The sequence below is a fragment of the Monoraphidium neglectum genome (assembly GCF_000611645.1).
Source record: "Monoraphidium neglectum strain SAG 48.87 unplaced genomic scaffold scaffold01016, whole genome shotgun sequence".
In the NCBI taxonomy this organism is placed as follows: domain Eukaryota; kingdom Viridiplantae; phylum Chlorophyta; class Chlorophyceae; order Sphaeropleales; family Selenastraceae; genus Monoraphidium; species Monoraphidium neglectum.
This window is the reverse complement of record NW_014012612.1, coordinates 1-17,643: the sequence shown is the minus strand read 5'-3', so window position 1 is coordinate 17,643 and position 17,643 is coordinate 1. Positions and strand designations below refer to the sequence as shown.

At 65.7% G+C, this 17,643-nt stretch overlaps 4 protein-coding genes across 4 annotated transcripts; 2 read left to right on the top strand and 2 right to left on the bottom strand.

Annotated features, from left to right (window-relative positions):
- Positions 1-5,216: 5,216 nt before the first annotated feature.
- On the top strand, positions 5,217-6,825 carry MNEG_6323 (hypothetical protein; the record flags this gene model as incomplete). Its single annotated transcript, XM_014045206.1, has 3 exons — positions 5,217-5,273; positions 5,609-6,400; positions 6,778-6,825. 3 exons carry the CDS (start codon positions 5,217-5,219, stop codon positions 6,823-6,825), a joined length of 897 nt encoding a protein of 298 aa, XP_013900660.1.
- A 958-nt stretch (positions 6,826-7,783) lies between these two features.
- On the bottom strand, positions 7,784-8,218 carry MNEG_6322 (hypothetical protein; the record flags this gene model as incomplete). Its single annotated transcript, XM_014045205.1, has 1 exon — positions 7,784-8,218. One exon carries the CDS (start codon positions 8,216-8,218, stop codon positions 7,784-7,786), a length of 435 nt encoding a protein of 144 aa, XP_013900659.1.
- A 1,107-nt stretch (positions 8,219-9,325) lies between these two features.
- MNEG_6321 (hypothetical protein) lies at positions 9,326-9,943 on the bottom strand (the record flags this gene model as incomplete). Its single annotated transcript, XM_014045204.1, has 1 exon — positions 9,326-9,943. One exon carries the CDS (start codon positions 9,941-9,943, stop codon positions 9,326-9,328), a length of 618 nt encoding a protein of 205 aa, XP_013900658.1.
- Positions 9,944-12,644: 2,701 nt separating this feature from the next.
- On the top strand, positions 12,645-17,027 carry MNEG_6320 (hypothetical protein; the record flags this gene model as incomplete). The annotated part of the gene is made up of 8 exons (XM_014045203.1): positions 12,645-13,621; positions 13,954-14,139; positions 14,578-14,656; positions 14,851-15,001; positions 15,167-15,312; positions 15,675-15,848; positions 16,050-16,236; positions 16,471-17,027. 8 exons carry the CDS (start codon positions 12,645-12,647, stop codon positions 17,025-17,027), a joined length of 2,457 nt encoding a protein of 818 aa, XP_013900657.1.
- Positions 17,028-17,643: the final 616 nt, after the last annotated feature.

The window sequence follows — 17,643 nt, the reverse complement described above, 5'->3', positions numbered from 1 at the left end:
GGGGGGGGGGCGGATTACAAGCAATGCGCGCCACCCCGCACTTGTCAGCACGTGCCAGCAGGTGCATGTCCGCCCAGCTGGGCTGACATAACCTGCAGCTGCGTGGTCGGGCGCCTGGGGCGGGGGCGGGGCACGAGCGTCGAGGCGCTGTCTTGCGGGATCGTCGAGCGAACGATGCTTGGCCGTTCCCGCTGGCTGATGACGCAAGAAGAGGGGGTCACCCATTCTCAATGCCCAAAAGCATGCTGGTGCTTCAGCTGGCTCCGGCCTGAGTGCAAGCAGCATCCCGAAGGGGCGCGCGCGCCAGAACAGAAACCTGCGCTGTTTGCCCGCCCCCATGCTCCGGACGCACACATCAGCGTGAACGCGGCTGCTCCCTTGCAATGTTTCCTCTCTGGCCAGGTGTACGACCTGGCGCTGGGAGGGGGCATCGAGAAGGCCGAGGCCGCCGGGGCCGCAGACAAGGTCCGGGCGTCGGCTGAGGCGGCCGCGTGATGACGTCGCCGGCGGCGGCTTGCTGCATCGTACAGCAGCCCAACTCCTGTAACCGTCCAGGCCTGCCGGACGCCCTGTGTCTGTGACAGTTGTGTTGGTCGTTCACAGTCCTGAAAAGTCGACCTCAGTGATTGCAGTGCTCCTTGAAGGGGGTGGTCTGCAGGGTGCTGCTGGGCTGTGCATGGTCTTGCGCCAGGCTCTCCTGGGAAAACAAATCAGCGCCGGGGCAAGGGAGTATTGGGCAAATTGCGTACTCTTATCATATATATCGTGCTTCAGGGAAGGGCTGAACCCTGGGGGATTTCCAGTCAAGGGGTGTGAGAATGCCACGAGGGTACTCACACGCCGGCACCGAGCGGCAACAGTTGCTCCAGCTTGATCAGAATACCAAAGCCCGAAGCTCCGCGCGTTGCCTTGGACACACCTACAGCCTCAACGGCGTTCCTTGCCGATCTACCACAGTACTTGTTCAAATACACGGCGTCAACAGCCGCCCGAGCGGCTCAAAGACGCACAGCGTGAATCTTAGCGGCAGTTTCAAACTAGGCACTGTGCTGCTCAGCTGCGGGCGCAGCACTGGTCGGCGGGGCGGAGAGCGGTGCCTGCACAGGTCGAGCTGTTTGTCGCGACAGCTTGACGTCGAGCTAGTGGACGACCCTGCGGCAGGAAATCCAGTGTCTCTTGCAGGTGTGCATAGCAAGCAGGGCTCTGGGACGCCGCTGGGCCCCAGGTTCACCCATGAACTGCACTGACACGGCTGAGGGGGCGATGCTGGCACACAATATGGCATGGTGTGGCCAATGCTTGTGGTCATGCTGTTGCGGCCACCAGTGAACCGCACACCACTGTCAGCCTGCCCACGCTCCCAAACACTGTTTGCGCACAGCGGAACCAAGACCGCACCACAACGAGCTAAACGGCGCTGGGTGTCGCCAAGTGCATTGCGACTTTGAGAGCGCTGCCAACCGTCACGGCTGATCAGCAGCTGCTGCTTGGCAATCACAATGTGCTGCGGCACGCACCCCGCTGCGTACCACGATGTGAAGAAGCAGCGGTGCCATGAGCAGCGCAGCAGCGTACAGCGCCAGCAGGCAGGGCAGCAGCTGGCCTCCACGCCTACAACAGGACCAGCGCCTACGTAGGCGCTGGTCCTGCGTATACGCAGGAAGCAGGGCCCGCCTGTGCAAGAGCGACGCCGACCACCCAGACGGAGCGCACCAGGCATGAGCGCATGACCGACGCATGACGCGACCTCAGCTGCGGCAGGGTCAGAAGCCTGCGCTACCTCAGCCCTTTCGTTCATGGTCGTCAGCTCCGAGGACGGAGAGGGACTTGATCCTTCAATGGCGCGCAGAAGCAGCCAGCAGCAGCAGCACGTTGGCAGCATGTGCAGGGCGGTCGCCGGCCGGAGCAATTGGGTGCGCAGCAGGAGTGGGCGGCGGGGCAACGATTAGGGCGGCGGCAGCAGCAAATGGGTTGGTGGCAGCGGCGGGGGCGGCGCCAGGAGCCGAGCCAGCCGTGACATCAAGGCTGGTGAGGGCAGGGGCGGCACCTGTAGAAGAATTCGCAGGTGCGGCAGTGGCAGCGCCGGCAGCTGCAGCAGTGTCGGAAGCAGCACCAGCAGCAGGGTCAGCTGCGATCCCAGCGTGCTCAGGAATCAGCGAAACCCTTGCTAAACTGCAGGCCTCACAGGTGGGCAGAGGGGCGATATGGGTGGTGCTCCATCGGGCTGCGCGTTACAGCACCGAGGGGTTTTTCAACTCTGCTGCTCGCACCACTGTTTGCGATTGATATTGCTGCCTGCTGACCCATGCCATGTTTGCACGTTGACCGCCTTTTCGCAGGATCTGACCGTCGGCTTGCGTTTGCAGCTGTGTCACAGTCTCCAACAAGTTGCAGAGACGATATCTTCGCACCAGCAACAGCAGCGGCAGCGGCAACAGCAGCAGCAACAGCAGCGTCGTACGTAACATACATATGGAAGGACTAGGAGCAGCCGACGCCGTTGCGACAGCAGCAGGTAGGGGCAGCAGCGGACACGTGGAGAACGTTCTAGCAAAGGGCGGCAGCAGCAGGGCAAGGTGTTGCCCCGGCAGCTTCTGCCTGGCTTCCCGATGACCACGATCAGCTTGCAGTCCATGCGACATCTGCTGCAGCTCTTTGCGAAGGGGTGGCCCCTGCGAGCACCATCTGGCAGCCCATGGCTTGGGCCGTATCACGTGCGCAGGCCCTGCGCAAGGAGGAGCAGCAGCTGCAGCCCCTCAAGGACGGCTACTGGTTAATACAATGCGTCAGCAAACACCACGGCCTGAGCAAGCAGCTGGCAGCAGCCGTCATTGTACATTTGCGGGCGACGGCGAGGGCAGCGGTGGTTGTGCAGCAGAATGGCGCCATGTCCGCCGCATCCGAGGGCGCCGCTGCCGGGCTTGTGATCCCCAACTATTTCTCCGCCCGGACATTCCTGTTCATCACCCAGGTGTGCGAGGAGGCGCAGGGGCACCCGGGTGTCCAGGCGGCCAAGGACCCGACAAAAGCGGCGGCTGGCAGGGTAGGAGGCTTTCGCAAGCGTGCGCGCAGCTTTGTGGGTGTCCTGGGGTTAGTTGGTAGAGCAGCAGCAAGGGGGCTCGGGCACCTTTTAAACTTTCTGAGTGACCGCGTTGTTGAGGGCAAGTCTGATCTATGACACGCAGCACCCTGTTGGACGACTTGCATTCATAGACACCACACAGCAGTGGTTGTTCACACACGTCAGCAACCTGCCAGCCAGAATTCATTTTAACTCGTGTTTCCCTAGCGTAGATTTGATGCTTTGGACTGTGCCTTGTCTGTGCAGTGTGCAAAACTTCACACCCTCGTCCAAGGCCCGGTCGCTGTTGGGGGCCTGCGCGTGTCTGTGAGTGTCAACTCTGGGCTGCCCGCTTGGGAATACAAGGTGGTGCATCGTGACTCCCTGGCACGCGTGGTCTGCAGGGGGCTGTTGATGGGGTGTGAAGGAGGCTGTGCCACACCCTCAGACGCCCCACTATGACATGGGTACCCCTCTAGCAGGCTTTTCTGAGTTCAGCACAGAAAACCGCTTCCACAGCCCAGCTCATGCGCGCGCCCTCATGCGACTGCGTGCTGGCTCTGCCTCTTTCGCCACTTGTGCAACGCCGCCTGCAGGGCGGTCTGCGTGCCCGCTTTGTGGGCATGCTGCTCTGCATACTCCAGCCCGTGTTCCCTGCAGTGCCAATCCACTGATTTCCTACGCGCCACCACACGTTTGGCCCTGCTGATCAGCATAGTTCAAGCCTCTCAAGAACAGTAATTCAGCTTTCCACACTTTTTGAAGGGTCTGGATCCTGAACAGCCTCTCTCACGGAGTTGAAGCCCCGTTTTTGAACACAGGTGGCCTGCGACAGTGGGTATGGGGTGCCAGGCCACCATGGTCGCCAAAAGATGACGCGTCCCGCTGGCCACACCAGAGTCCACTGCCACCAGGACTTGTATGGGCTTCTGATTCCGCCTGATAAGTATTCCGATGAGCGACACGCGACTGGACACTTGAAATGGATTGTGTAGGTTTGCTCGTTGATGAGTCTAACAGCCGCCAGCGCGGGCGTTCGGTGTTTGATTGATTCTGGTACGCGCTCTCGCCAGGCGGGATACCGACACGGGACGAGTGGCCCAGCTGGTCGCGGCTCACCGAAGCCGCGACACGCAGGCATTTACATTATGCACGAAAAGTATGCACCGGCCGCACGGCGCATCTCCACAAAACAGTTGATCAAATATGATACAATTGCGAGTAAAGGGTGGCCCCGTTACGTGAACAGGTGCTTTGGCTCGATAACCAGACGCAGTGCGTAATGTCTTTCGCCATACTCAGCGTTCGGCGCTCGCTGGCTTCTTTGGCGGTATTATTTCTGCTGGTCAGCATGCTGGGCGGGGTGCTGTGCGCCAGGTGCGCAGGCACCTGAACTTGACGCCTGGGGGGTGCCACCAGGAGGGCCAGCCTCAAGACAGGAGCTACGCAGCCCCAGGCCACAAATGGCGCATACGAAAGACAATGGATAGGTCATGCTGCTGCACAGCAGCAGGCTCGGCCCCCGGACCATCGAAGCTTTCCCATTGATGTCAATTTTCTCATTGTGTGACGCCCAGACACACGCTGCGTAGTGATTGCAGGCGTTCCAGCCGGCTGGTGTTCCTTGCCAACCCAGCCATCGCGCGCAGACGTGCATGCCTCCACTTTGAGCTGTCTTCCCAGCCCATGCAGCAAACCACCCATTGGCGGTGGCACCTCTGAAGGTGTCGACCTCCTGCCGCTTGCTGCTGTTCTGTATGTGCGCTGCACGTGTGTCAGCAACAACCCACTCTCGTACTGACCCCTACCGTTGAACCCCGCTTTGCCCGGGGCGCTCCGCGCAGCCCTCAAGCAACCCCTCAAAAGACAAAGCTGGCGATAGTGAGTGCTGCCTGGGGGCCTTGCAACCCCCGGGATGTACGGCAGTATGTCTTGTGTATGCTGATGCTGTCAAGCACATGCAACCCTGTCGACGTCAAAATAAACCAGGGACAATGCCCACACATCCGATCGCCTGGCCCCCTTATGTCTGCCACGCGCAAGCCCAGAACCCTGCGATCAACAAGCAACCATGCTTTGTTTCACCGCACGTCCATCCGCGCAGTGCGCGCCCGTCAAAGCCTTGAACAGATGCTCCAGGGCCGGCCCAGCCCTCATGGACCAGCTGTGCAGCGCACTGCTGGCACCCGCCAACGCATCGGTTGACAGCAAGGTGCGCGCATGCGCGCCCATAGCATGGGCCCATGCACACAAGTGGCTGCTCCCATGCATTGCCAGGTGGCTGGTACCACCGGTGTACGTGGTTGTAGCATGCCGCACGCAGCGACGGCAAATCTGGTGCATGAAGACGCGCCTGTGAATTTATCACCAGCCGCTAGCAGCAACCTACACTCACACGACACATGGTCGAAGCGGTGTTCACTGCGAGGCATGTGTTTACAGCAGCTGTAGCTTTGAGAGCTGTGTCTCTTTTCTGTCACCACCCCTCACCTTGCCCCTATCTGTGCACGCTCGCTTTGGTTGCCATGCGATGCACCACCTTCCCAGGACCCCACCACGCTGCAGTATGGCTGCGGCGTAGCCACAGTCTCCCAGGTCAACAAAGTGTCCAGTGATCTGGCAGCCCTCGAGCCCAAGCTCAACGCCGTCGCCGCCCAGGCCAGCTCTGTGTCGTCTGCACAGGCCGCAAACAACCAGACCGCGGTGCTGCGTGCCGAGATGGATGTACTCCGTGCGGCGATCGCGGCGTTCACAGCCAGCTCTCAGGCCGCGGTTGCGGCGCTCACGGCCCAAGTGCAGCAGCTGAAGGCCAACGCGACCAATGCCACCGACCCAGCCATCGCTCAGCAGATCGCCGCCCTTGCAGCAGCAGACACGCGCACCGCCCAGAAGCTGGCCTCGCTGGATGCGGCAGACCAGACCGCAGCCCAGGGGATTGCGGCGCTCAACGCCACCCTGGCAGCCGTCAAATCGGCCCAGGAGGCGGACGCGGCGGCAATCTCCCTGGCCAACGCCACCGTGGAGTCCGTCAAGTCCACAGCCACCAGAGGGGCGGCGGCCATCGCGTCGGTCAACGCCAGCCTGACCGGCCTGGCAGCCACTGTGACCAACGTGTCTGGTATCGACTTGAGCATCTACGCAAAAACCGCCGACCTGGCCAACCTCGACGCGGTCACACTGGGGGGCGTTCCTGCGGCGCAATACCTGCGCTTAAGGGTGATGCTCTACCGAGAGTCTGATACTCTCAGGGACGGAAGCCTTGGCGGCCGACCTGGCGGCCGATCTGGCGCTGATGCCCTGTGCCGCGCCTCGGCGCTCCGGCCCGCCGGGCTCGCGCAGGTGCGTGCGTTCCTTTCGATATCTTCAGCCGACCAGATTTCGAATTTCCCCACCTTGTACAACGTTCCCAACGGCCCGCCTGTTGAGTCTGTGAGCGGCGGCGTCCTGGCCAGCAACTTCACAACCCTGCTTGGGGGTAGCATCGGGCAGTCTCTCGTCCAGGCGGGCGTGTTGACATATGACGCTCCCTGGTGGTCGGGCTCTGATGCTTTGGGCAATTTTGGCTCCGCTTGCTCGGGTTTCACTGTTATATTTCCTGATCAAACTGGCAATGTCGGGCGGACGTCTGAGACCAACAGCAATTGGTTAAATAATCGCGCTATGCCTTGCGGGCTCTCGGCGATTTTGATGTGCATCGCCTTTTGATGTCGCAACAGCTGCACGGCACCCAGGCTGCAGGGGCGGCTTGCTATGTTCGCGTGTAGTGTGCGCACATGCACACCACCCCGCAAGCTTGTTGAACTGGGTCGGCCTCGCTTGTGCACACATACATGTGCGTCGCATAGACACATTGTCGCGCCCGGCCAGCGCCCCTGGGCAGCGGGCGCCCGGCTCGGGCGGCGCGGCGGGCTCGTGTGCCGCGGATCGGCTGGGTCGCGCGTTGCGGGTGGCAAGCAGGTCACTGGCGGGGGATGACGCCTGCTGGGATCACTGGCAGCTGGTGATGTGTGTGTGTGTGTGTGTGTGTGTGTGCAATTGGATCGGTGCTGGCGTGCTCTTCGAAGTGTCCTTTGACTCAGCTAGTATGGCGTGCTGTGCACAATGTAATCCTATGCGACCATGTGCAGCTTGCTGGCTTGGCTGGCCAGCCAAACCCTTGCTCATTCCTAGTCTGTGCTTCGCCCTGGTGGCGACACTGCTGAACAGCAACAGAACGAGGCCGTTACTTCTCAAACATCAGATTGATGTCAAAGCCAAGACCCGCACCCCGGCTGGACCAAAAGCAGGGCAAGAATGGATGGGCAAGGGGCACCTGCCCCCTGGCAGCTTCCGCTGCCAACGGGGGCGTGGGAGGCGACGGTGAAGGGGCCCCCACTGTGCGTGACAAACACGTGCAACCCCAGTGCATGGACACCCCACTGCACGCGCAGCTGCCATCCATGGAGGTGGAGCTCATCAGTCACGGCCCTCCGCCACCGCCGCCACGCTTGAGGCCATGCCGTCCACCACGCACCGCCACCTCCCCAGCCGCACACGTGCGCCGCAGCCGCCGGGAGCTCGTCCCAACAAAGCGGTGGCACCTCTCAGCCCCCTCCGTCCCCGCCTCGGCGGCCCTGCACACTGCATAAATCCCGGCCGCCGGCGGCCCCAGCACGTCGGCCGCGCGCTCAACCTCGGAAAACGAGCGCGTGGCCGCCTCGGACGCGGCAGGGCTATCTGAGGTCAGGTGAGGTCAGGGGGCGCGATCTCGAGTAGTCCGAGGGTCTGCAGCTGGTGGGCAATCGCAGGCTGCCTTGGGCCCGCCGCATCGCGCTCCCTCTCATCATCCCTGCCGCTCGAGCTGGTGCGACGGCTTGCAGGCAGCGCGTTGGCAACGCCACGGGCAGCACGGCCGCTGCTGCCGGGCACTGAAGTCATCTTTGCCTCCTCCTCCAACACGGGCTGCTGCTGCTGCTGCTGCTGCTGCTGCTGCTGCCACGGTGCCGCGCCTCCAACTGTGTCGCTCCCCACCACACGCGGCTGCGGCTCCGCTGGCCGCAGCCACTCCTTCTGCCGCACCTCGTCCGCGGCAATGGCGCCTAATACCGCCAGGGCCTCCTCACCGCCGGTGAGAAGCGCGCTGCTGGCCGCAGCGCGCGCCCGTGAACGATGCCTCATTTGCACGTTGTGGCCGGAATCCTGCAGGCTCGACATTACGACGTCCAGCGCCACTGTTGCGCCTGGGCCGGGCCTCGCCATACGCCGGGAAGCTGTGTCGGCGCAGCCTGCGAGGTCCTTGGAAGCCCAGAGGCCCGCCGCGATCCCGTGTGATTTTATTGATGTTGCTGAGGAAGCGCGGCCCCCAGGTGTGGCCGTCCACCTCCACCTGCACGCTGACGGCCAGGGGTAAGGGGCTGTTGGGGAACCAGGTGTCGATGAGGCACTTGGGGACTGGGAAGCCTTGCAGGCACCCCTCGGCATTCATCCTGAAAGTCGTGGCCTGGGTGTTGGTGGGTGGTTGGGAGGGCGGCCGAGTGCAGGGGGCAACCTGAAGAGCGGGGGAAGCAAGCCGGTGAGCAACAGTGATGTGTTTTTCTGTGTGAGCGCATGCGAATGAGCTGTTGGGCAGGACTTGCTGGCTACCCATCGAAAGCCCCTCACCGTCGGCCAGAGGCTGCCAACGCTGCTGCGCCCGCAGCAACGCCGATGGGGCGCGCGGGCGCCTCCACAGCGCCGCCGCCATCGCGCACCCCCGCCACCGCCGCTATCTTCAACATTGCCGTCCCCGCCGTTCTTGTCCCTGCTGCTGCTTGAAGGGTCGCCCCCGTCCTCTGTGGCGCCCCATGCCCCTGAGTATTCGTCATCGCTGCCGTCACCACGCCCGCCGCGCCTGCCACCGCTGGTGTCCCCAGAGCGAAGCTGCTGCTGCTGCCGCCGCGCCGCGACGCCGCCTTCGGGGGCCACCATGGCCGCCGCGCGTCCGCCGCGCTGCGGCGCCGCTCGGGTGCGGCGCCGCTTCGTGCAAAGGTGCCGAGGTCCCACCGGCGTTTGGTGGCGCGGCGTGGCCGTCCGAGGTCAGGGGCGGCGCGATCTCGAGCAGTCCGAGGGACGACAGCCGGTGAGCAACCTCGGGCTGCCTCTGGCCTGCCGTGCCGCACCGTTGCACCTCCTAACCGCCTAGCGCCCCGCTGGAGCTGGTGTAACGGCTGACAGCCGGCACGGTGGCAACGCCGCGGGCGGCGCGGCCGCTGCTGCCGGGCGCTGAAGTCATCTCTGCCTCCTCCTCTAGGACGCGCTGCGGCTGCTGCTGCCGCTGCTGCTGCTGCCGCTGCCGCTGCTGCTGCTGCTGCCGCTGCTGCTGCCGCTGCCGCTGCTGCTGCTGCCGCTGCCGCTGCTGCTGCTGCCGCTGCTACTACTGCCGCTGCGGCTGCCGCTGCGGCTGGTGCTGCTGCTGCTGCTGTCGCACGCGCCCAACCATGCCGCTCTCCACCACCCGCAGCTGCGGCTCCGCCCCTCCTGCCCTCCCTCTATCCCTCCGCCGGCGCCCATCACAGCCGCGGCTCGCTCGCTGTTGGTGAGAAACGCGCGGCTGGCCGCAGCGCGCGCCGCTCTCACTCGCGCGAAATGCCCAGGATCCTGGAGGCTCGTCATGACAACATCCAGCGCAGCCAGCGCGCCCGGGCCTGGCCTGCCCATGAGCCGGAAGGTTGTGGCGGCGCAGCCGGCGAGCGCCTTGAAAGCTCCGAAGCCCTCCCTGGCGCGGCGCGAGGCATTGATGTTGCTGAGGAGGCGCGGCCCCCAGGCGTGGCCGTCCACCTCCAGCTGCAGGCTGACGTCCAGGGGTAAGGGGCTGCCGGGAAACCAGGCGCTGACGAGGCTCAGTGGGACTCCAAAGCCTTCCATGTGCCTTTTCGCATCCAACAGACGAGTCAAAAAAGTGGGTTTGTGTGTGGGTAGGAGGGCGGCCGAGTTGAGGAGGAGGGCCGACGAGGGGTTGAATGTCAGTGATGTTTGCGTGCTATTCAGGTGCATGCGTGAGTATGGATGAGCTCAAACCGCAGGCCCCCCAATTGGAGACCCTCACCGTGGGCCACAGGCAGGCTGCCGATGCTGGCTGTGCCAGCAGCAGCACCATCACCCCCGTTGCGCCGCCTACCGCCGCTGCCTGCCTCATCAGTGTCGCTGCTGCTGACCTCGCTGATGCTGCGGGTCGACCGGTCGTCTCCAAGCTCTGTGCCGCCAGAAGCGCCTGAGGACTCGTCATAGCTGCCAACACCACCGCCGCCGGCCCTGCACCCGCTGGTGTTCCAATAACAAAGGGGCTGCTGCTGCCGCGCCGCGGCGCCGCCCTGGGGGCCGCCGCGTTTGCAGCGCGTCCGCCACGCCGCGGCGCCGCGCGCGCGGCAACGTATGCGAGGGTGGGGGCGTTATGACGGCGTCTGGGGGCGCGGCAACGGCGGCAGCAGGTTGCCCGCTGCCATGTTAATCCTGATCTGCGAGCCCTGCAGCAAGGGCTGCAAACTGCCAACCCTTGCCTGCTTGGAGGAGGGCGCTTCCCTGTCATCGGTCGCCGCCGCCGCCGCCCCCGCCGCGCCGCCCCCGCCGCGCCGCGCGTGCCGGCCCCTAGGTGCAGGCGGCGGCCCCGCGCAGACGGGCGCAGACGGCGCCGCCTGGCCGGGCTGCGGCCCGCGGGCCAGCCAGAGCGCCGGCGTCCGCCGGGGGCGGCTGGCTGAAGCCGACGCCTTGTGTGGTGCGTGGCAGGCGGGGCGCGATCGGCTCGGTGTTGCCATGCTCGTGCTTGCGCAAGCCGGCGCTCGGCCGCCACCCGGCCATTTTTAGGAGGCCGCCGCCGCCGCCGCCGCCGCCGCCACCCGCTCAGCCGCCGCCGTCATCGCGGCCGTCGGTGGCTTGTGCGGCTGCAGGGGCAAAGCGGGGCGCCTGGGCCGCGGGCGGCTATTGGAGCCGCCTCTGTTTGGGCGGTTGAGGTTGATGAGCGCCGTCCGCAACGCCCCAGCCCTTGCGCTTTGCCAGGGCGGCACGTCAAAGTGGAGGGTGTCGCCCTTGATGAAGCTGTGGAGGCGTCGAGGGGGTCGTTGGATGCGTGGTGAGGGTGGCAGCACCTGCATGCACAGCGCGGCCGGCAGGCGCTGCGGATCCTGTGTTTGCGCAAGGCGTGCATGTGCACCACCAGCAACAAGTCGCACGCCAAAGCGCGCCTGAGGCGTCTGCTATCGACAGCATCCACGGCGTTATGCATGATTATGTGCGCACGCGTGCGTTTCAGTGTTGTGTACGCACCCCTGCCGTGGTTGCCGACCAGATCCCCGAGCAGCCATAAATCGACGAGAGCAACACGCTGAAGAAATTCGAGGATTCGTGCTGAGACTGACAGTGTTTCCCAGATTAATAGCTCGCCTGCTCTCTGCTGTGTCCATCCTGCAAGTAGTCATGGCTGGCAGCTACAGGCTGGTGTGGGTCATGTCTGGTGAGGTACAGTACAAGCTCAGCGCTGCTGCGTTGCCTGCATGCCTGGATTTGCCTCTGCAGCGATGGCGCATCAAATTGAGGATGTTCCTGCAATTCCCTGCTGCTGCTGGATCTTTGGTGCAACATGCTACCGTAGAAGAACTTGCAAGCTGGGTGACACTGCGCTGCACGCGGCGCACTCCGCGGAGCCGGCGGCCAACCTATCACAACACATGTTATCAGTCACGACGGAATTCTGTATATATGTTATCGAAGGGGCGATTTCGAGCGAAATCCAGGAATCAGCATCATGGACGTGCTGTCTGCCCTGCGCAGCTCATGTGCTTCAAATATTTGTTGACAGACGGGTGCCACCCAAGCACACTGGTATGTTGATCAGTGCCGTGAAATTGCTGGCATATTTATCGCATTTTTGAAGATATCGTGTGGTCACAACCCACGATGCCGCCCAGATCGTTGCCAAGGTAGCCTCCTCGCAGAGAGTTGCACAGTGGCTACGATGTCACTCACAGACGTAGGGCCTGAGCCTGATGTTACTGGGGATCAGGAGCGGGCGTGGGCGATGGCCTTCTCGCCACCCAAAGGCTCTCTGCTACAGGAGGCCTCGGAAAAGGATGCAGAGGGTGTCACGACACGGCTGAGGGTGCAACAATTTGCAGAGGTCAGTGTCTAGTTATTAATGGCCGTCGTGTTTGACAACTGCACGCTCACCAGCACCGGCACCGCCAACATCCACCTGATGCGCTACCGCTTTGTGCAAATGCCTGCCTGCACTGAGCTCCCTACCTCCACCTGCGCAGCGCCCAGTGCTTGACTATGGGAGGGTGGAGGTCGGCACCTTCAAAACCCTGTATCTGGAGCTCGAAAATGTCACCGCAGCCGCTCAGGTGCGCTGCAGCTGCGGCTTCGACCTCTTCTTCTCATGCCGCCCTGTGTATCCTGCAGCGCTGCCGCCCACAGCCACTGCCTGTGCCGTACTCCGCAGCAGCACTGGAAAGCACAGCGACACAACCAGGTCAGCAGCATCTGGGGCAGATGTAGTGAATGTGGTGCAGATTGGGCCGCTTGTCAGCAGCGAGACCCAGGCGCCAGCGCAGCCGACCCTGCTCACGGCACGATGACTGCGCCACCCCGTTGCCCAAAGGAGCTTGCGGCGCACAAGGTGCCTGTCTCCGAGGGCTTCCTCATCGGGGACGACCCTGCCCTCACGCCGGCGGCCAACCTGCAGTGGTCCGCCAACCTGGAGCCGGGCAGCACGCTGCTGCTGCCCGTCACCTTCGCGCCGCCCCGCGCCGCAGCGGCCGCCCAGACGCTCGCGCTGCGGCTCGACGGCCGCCACGTGCTGCAGGTGCGGCTGGTGGGCTCCGGCACCGCCCCGGCGGCGGCGGGGCGCGCCACTAAGCCGCGGGCGCCGGGCTTCGCGGCCACGCCAGGCGTCGCTGGCAGGGCGGCCGCCTCAAGGCCTGATGTGCTGCGGGAGTCGAATCGGCCGCTGAGCAGCGCCTCAGAGCAGCAGGGCTTCAAGGTGCCCGCCAGCCGCCCGAGGAGCGCGGCATCGGCCACGCAAACGCCTCGTGGCGCCGCCGCCGCTCCCGGTCCCGCGGTGGCCATGCGCCCGGGCCCGCCTGCGCGCGCCCCGCCCGGCGCGCGCGGCGCGCCGCCAGCGTCACTGCGGCTGAAGCGCGCGCCGGAGAGCGCCACCAGCGCTCAGGGCCCGTCCGACCAGCAGGCATCGGAAGACCAGCAGCTAGTGCCGGCGCCGCGCCGCGTGCCGTCGGGATCGCTGCCGCCGCCGCAGACGCCGCGCTCCCAAATCATCAGGGCGCGCGCCGAGCCGGTTGCCGCCTCGCCGGCGCCATCGGCGACGCCGCGTGGGGCCATGGCGACGCCGCGCGGCGTCGGGGCGCTGCGCGCGTCGACGTCGCTGCCGCGGGATGGCCTCAAGGCGATTCGGACGTCCGTGGCGCCGTCCGTCAATGGCGGCGGCAGCAGCCGCAGCGCGCGTGGGTCGCCGGGCGGCAGCGCGGGGCCGGCGTCGGGCGGGGGTGGGTCCAGCAGGAAGGCGAAGAAGACATTCAGCTACTTCCATACAGAGTGGGTTTGGGGATTTCAGGTTGGGGTTCGGGCGCGCTGAGGGGCGGGCTGGTAGTGGGGTGTGTCAGTGTTGTTCTGCGTGGCGAAACGGAGGGCGGCAGGCTGGTCATACGTGTGTTGGAGACCCCCAAGTCGTCATAGAAAACGCACCGCAGCTGCTGTTCTGCGCTCACAAATTCCTCGAGCTTACCTTCTTGGAGGGTAAACCACCGACCACGCCGTCGCGCGCGCGCGCACACACACACACACACACACACACACACACACACACACACACACACACACACTCACACACACACAAACACACGTGCGCACGTCCGCCTGCGCCCCAGGCTGTGGATGCAGAAGCAGGACAAGGCCTTCTCGGCCTGGCTCAACCACCTGCTAGCCCCAGCCATCCAGGACGGCGCGGCGGCAGGCGGCGGCGGCGGCGGCGTGGCAGATGGCGACGGTGCGGGCGCGCTGGATGACTTGCGGCTGGCGGCGCGGATGCGGGGCGCGCTGGTGTCGTGCTACAGGTGGGGGGCGCGGCGCGGCAGGGTGTCGCGCTACAGGCGCGCCGTGCGCCCAGGAGCGGCGCCCGGTTTGCCTCCCGGCGGTGGCTGGATTGTGATTGTGATGGCGGGAGACGGGCACGCTTCCCGGCGGCCTCGGCATGCCTGTGTACCCTTCCCCGCTCCCCCCCCTTCGCCCGGCCTTGCCTTGCAAAGCAAGTTGCCGACCTGCTTGGTCGCCATGAGCGCCTTTTCCACTTGAGCTCGCGGCAAAGACCTGGCCGCATCCGGCGCAAAGCACACGCATCTCCCCCGCCCTCCGCTGCTGGCGCCCCCCAACCTGCCTTCTTCTTCAAAGCGCTTCCTGCCGACACGCGCGGCGACCCGCTTGCTGCTGTCAAAACGCATGCCTTGCTCTGCCCGAGACCCCTGTGCCTGCAAACCCCAACCCCTTTTGTCAAGGCGCGACGAGGGCCTGCGTGACGCCATGATGCGCGTGGAGGCCCGCGTTGACCAGGGGCAGCTGCGGCTGCGGGACGAGGTGGGCGGCGCTGGGATTGGAGAATCAAGACGGGACGAGCGGGCTGCTTGAAATGGTGTTCTAGGCAAATTGCTGCCATATCACATGCACGCCGCCATTGCCGAGCGTTGAGGAGGCCCATTTGCAGCCGGCTGCTCGGCACCGACTGAAGGGTTTCCAACACCCATTGGTGGCCGCCGCCACCGCCCGCGCAGGCGCTGCAGATGAGCGACGTTGCGGCGCGCGACAAGGCGGTCGGGGTGCTCATGAGCTACCACCCCTTCTGGCTGCGGCTGGGGCTGGAGGTCGTGACGCAGCGCGCGGTCGGGGCCGGCGGCGGAGGCAACGACGGCTTGGAGGGGCCTGGTGAGCGGGCGCAGAGCGCAGAACTCCAGGCGCCCGAGCCGCCACCTAGCTGCGTCCGGAGCACGACGTTTGCACATACGAGTTTGCTGCTCGATGTTTTTCGGTGTGGTGAGGGCGGACGGGGGCGGGGGCCGTGACGGAGTGACCCGCGCCCCCGCGCCGCAGGCGGGCGCTCGCCGCTGCAGCAAGCGCGTGGGCCCGAGGAGGAGCTGCGGTGCTTTGTAGTGGAGCACTTCCTGGGTGACGAGGACCTGGCGCGAGAGAGCGGCGCGGCGCGCGGCGCGGCGCACTACGACACCGCGGAGTACTGGGTGAGCGCGGCGCGGCGGCCTTGTCGCCTGGGGCCGCCCCCTGGGCACAGCCAGTGTGGGCTGGTGCGGCGGCTGGCCGCCGGGTCCTGGCCATCGTGCGGCAACGGCTCCCAAGCCCCTGCCATCCCACAACGCGCCGCTGCGCGTACGCCTGCGTCGGCGCTCGGAGCCTGCCCACAAACGCCTCGCCTCGCGCCGTTCTGCCTGGATTCACCAACGCTGGACAGCCCTTGCAGCCCTTATGGTCCCCTCACCTCTAGCCTCCTTGCATACCCCCTAACGCATCCCCTCAAACGCCCACCCCCTAAACGCATCCCCCCTCAACCCCCACCACCACTGCCTTCTCCGGCCCCCTTTTCCAGCGTGACCTGGGGGAGCTCATCGTGAAGCGCTTCCTGCTGCTGGCCCTGCTGCTGGACCGCGTCGCGGGCGCCGCCGCCGCCGCGCGCGCGCCGGTGCCGCTGCTCTTCCGCGTGGACGCGCCCATCAAGAGCACCGGCGAGGCGCGTCCCTCCGCTGCCCGCTCGCGCATCGCCGTACACAGTGCCCGTCCGCCTTCTTTCGTGTGCCTGAATGCTGTGTCATCATCTAACGGTGACCCGGCGCAGCCGCTCTGCCCACAACCACGCCGCGGCTTTGTCACAAACCAGCCGATTCACAACCCCACAACCGCTGCGAAACCGTCATGAAACCGACCAAAAAACTGCCGCACCCCCCCCCCCCCAAAAAAACCCCAGGCCGTCCACGAGTTCCTGCACGGCCGCCTGATCGGCGAGGGCAACCTCCTGCGCCACCTCGACCTGCTGGGCTACAAGCCGCGCTACCGGCAGAGCCCGCTGGCGGAGTACCCTTATGGGGTGACTAATCTGGCGGTGGACCTTCGGGACGGGCTGAGGCTGGTGCGGCTGGCGGAGCTGCTGGCAGGTGGGGGGTCGCCGGGGCGGGGGGTTGGTGGTTGGACGGCGGCGGGAAGAAAGCTGAGAACTGAAAGGGAGTCATCTGCAGCGGTCATACGTGCACGAATCTCCTCGCAGCGCGTGTTTGACCGGCGTCTTGTGCAATCGTCGGCCCCTGCACTTCAGGAAAGGCACCCGCCCTCCCCCCGAAAATCCGACTGGTCCCCCCCGCCCGCGCCCTGGCCGCCCCGGCGACCAGCAGACGGCCCCTCGCTGTCCGAGCAGGCGCGCTTCCCCAGCGACCGCCGCCCCTTGGCCCTCCACAACGTCGGCCTGGCCCTGTCCGCCCTGCGGACCGCCGGTGTCCCGCTCGACGCGGTGCCCACCGGCCGCGGCCTGGCTGCACTGAAGCCGGATGATATCGTAGACGGCGACAGGGACAGGACGCTCGCGCTGCTGTGGGCGGCCGCGCGCGCGCTGCAGCTGCCGCGGCTGCTGCGGGCGGGGACGCTCAGGGCGGAGGTCGCGCGCGTAGTCGCGCGCGGGCGCCGCGGCGGGCGGCGGCGGCTGCCGGGCGGCGGCGGCAGCGGCGGCGGGCCGGCGAAAGGGGAGGTGCCGCTGGCTGTGTACATGAACGATGAGCTCGCGAGTTTGCTGCTGGAGTGGGCGCAGGCGGTGTGCGCGCAGTGGGGCGTCGGCGTGGGCAACTTCACGACGGCCTTTGGCGACGGCCGGGTGCTGTGCCTGCTGGTGCGCGAGTGGGGGGAGGGCGCGCTTTCAGAAGCCGGTCCTGTTTGGATGCAACTGGGGGCCGAGTAAGTATCTGCATGCACCTGGCCTGGGTAATAGACAGAACCCTGGCTTTGGTTCGAAAATGCATTTGACCTGCATGCATGCAAGTGCACACACACACACACACACACACACACACACACACACACACACACACACACACTCTCAGCCACCACCAACACCACCCACCGCCGTCACCAACCGCCGCCAGGTGGCATACTACCTGCCCAACGCCCTGGACGTCGCCGCCGTCTACTGCCCAGACCCCGACGCCGAAAGGGCCGCCGCCGCCGCCGACCTGGCGGCCCTCGCCGACGGCATATCCAGCGACGAGCGCCTCGCCCCGGGCGGCTGGTGCGCGCTGTTCGACGCCGGCGGCTGCGTGCGCGACGCGGGCGCCGCGCGCCACCGCGCGGGCGTCGCGAGGAACTTTGCGGCGGTGCATCGCGCCGCGCGGGCGCTGGGGTCGGTGCCGGAAATGCTGTCGAGCGGCGACTGGGCGGAACATGGGCCTGACGAGCGCGCTGTGATGCTGTACGTGGCGTTCCTCTGCGGCCGGCTGCTGGAGATCAGCCGGGAGGACCGGGCGGCGCACGTGCTGCAGTCGGCGTGGCGGGAGGCGAGGGCGCGGCGCGCGGGTGGG